The sequence below is a fragment of the Corvus brachyrhynchos genome, unplaced genomic scaffold (genome assembly GCF_000691975.1).
Source record: "Corvus brachyrhynchos isolate BGI_N302 unplaced genomic scaffold, ASM69197v1 scaffold67, whole genome shotgun sequence".
Lineage (NCBI taxonomy): Eukaryota > Metazoa > Chordata > Aves > Passeriformes > Corvidae > Corvus > Corvus brachyrhynchos.
The window spans coordinates 432,869-434,295 of record NW_008239114.1 but is presented as its reverse complement, the minus strand read 5'-3'; the positions used below and the strand labels follow the sequence as shown (position 1 = coordinate 434,295).

General features: G+C 56.9%; 1 protein-coding gene across 1 annotated transcript in view; it reads left to right on the top strand.

Moving 5' to 3' along the window:
* The window catches only part of ATXN7L2 (ataxin 7 like 2), a 4,515-nt gene that overhangs the window by 1,191 nt on the left and 1,897 nt on the right, over positions 1-1,427 (top strand). The window contains exons 5-6 of the mRNA XM_017739801.1: positions 1,003-1,231; positions 1,317-1,422. Coding sequence (XP_017595290.1) covers positions 1,003-1,231; positions 1,317-1,422 — 335 coding nt within the window. The remainder of the gene's footprint in view (positions 1-1,002; positions 1,232-1,316; positions 1,423-1,427) is intronic.

The following is a 1,427-nucleotide window of genomic DNA, read 5'->3' as shown; positions in this document are numbered from 1 at the left end:
TAGGTACCAGGGGAGGGGCTCCCCCCCCCTCTCCTCTGGCGGGTTTGGGGGGGGTCCCTGCCCTTCCCCCAGTTCCGGTCATCATGCAGGTTTAGGGTCTCCACTTGACTGCTCCTGAGGAATGGCCACAGTGGGAGCTGAGGATGGATCCCCAAATTCCTGTGTGTTCCTCCAAAAATGGGGGTCAAACACATGTCCACCATAAAAATATGGAGGTAGAACACATGTCTCCCCACAATATGAGGGTTGAACTTGTGTCCCCCACAAAAATATGGGAATTGGATATGCAACCCCCAAAATTGTGGGGGTCAAATGTGCATTCCCCCCAAAATATGGGGGTTGGATACGTGTCCCCCAAAGTAGAGGGGTTGAACATATGTCCGCCCAAAAATATGGGGTTTGGATGTGTATCCCTCTAAAATATGGGGGTCAAACGTGTCACCCCAAAATATGGGTGTTGAATGCATGGTCCCCCAAGATATGGGGGTTGAACACATGTTCCCCCCAAAATATGAGGGTGAAATGTGTGTCCCTCCCAAAATACGGGGGTCAAATGTGTATCCTCTGAAAATGTGGGAGTTGAACACGTGTCCCCCCAAAATTATGGGGGTTGGACATGTGTCACCCCAAAATATGGAGGCTGGACGCATATCCCCCCAAAATATGGGGACCAAATGTGTTGTCCCTCCCAAAATATGGGGGTCAAATGTGTGCATCACCCCAAAATATGGAGTTTGGATGTGTGCCCCACCCCCCCCTCAAAATATGGGGTTTGGATATATGTCACCCCAAAAGATGGGCGTTGGACACATATTCCCCAAAATATGGGAGTCAAACATATGCCCCCCCACCCCCAAAATACAAGAGCCAAACGCTGCTGTGCCCACAGACACTCCCAGGTGACGGCAATGCCATTAGCAGGACCCAGGCAAGAGTGGGGATGGGGGGGGTGTCACCCTGCAGAGGGGCAAAAAGGGGAGGGAGCAGCACATGGTGACCCCCCCACGACCCCCTCAAAGCTTCCCAGGGTTGTGTCCCCCCCCTCAGAGCTGCTCCGAGGAGTGGGTGCTCCACGCCCAGCCCTGGTGGGGGGTGTTTGGGTGCCCCCCCGGCACTCCCCAGCACCCGCTGCCTCCGTGTCCCCCCAGGTAAGGAGTGTGACCTGAACCGGCAGTGTGGGGTGCGGAACCCCGACACCAACAAGCTCTGCACCCGCCTGCTGACCTGCAAGGTAGTGGGAAACGGGGAGGGGGCACCCCAGTACCCCACCCTGGGTGTTTTGGGGGGGTCCTGAACCCCTCCCTGCTATCGGCCAGATCCACTCGGTTCACCAGCGCCGGGAGGTGCAGGGTCGAGCCAAGGACTTCGATGTGCTCGTGGCCGAGCTCAAGGCCAGCACCCGCCGAGGGGACGCCCCCACAAGCAGG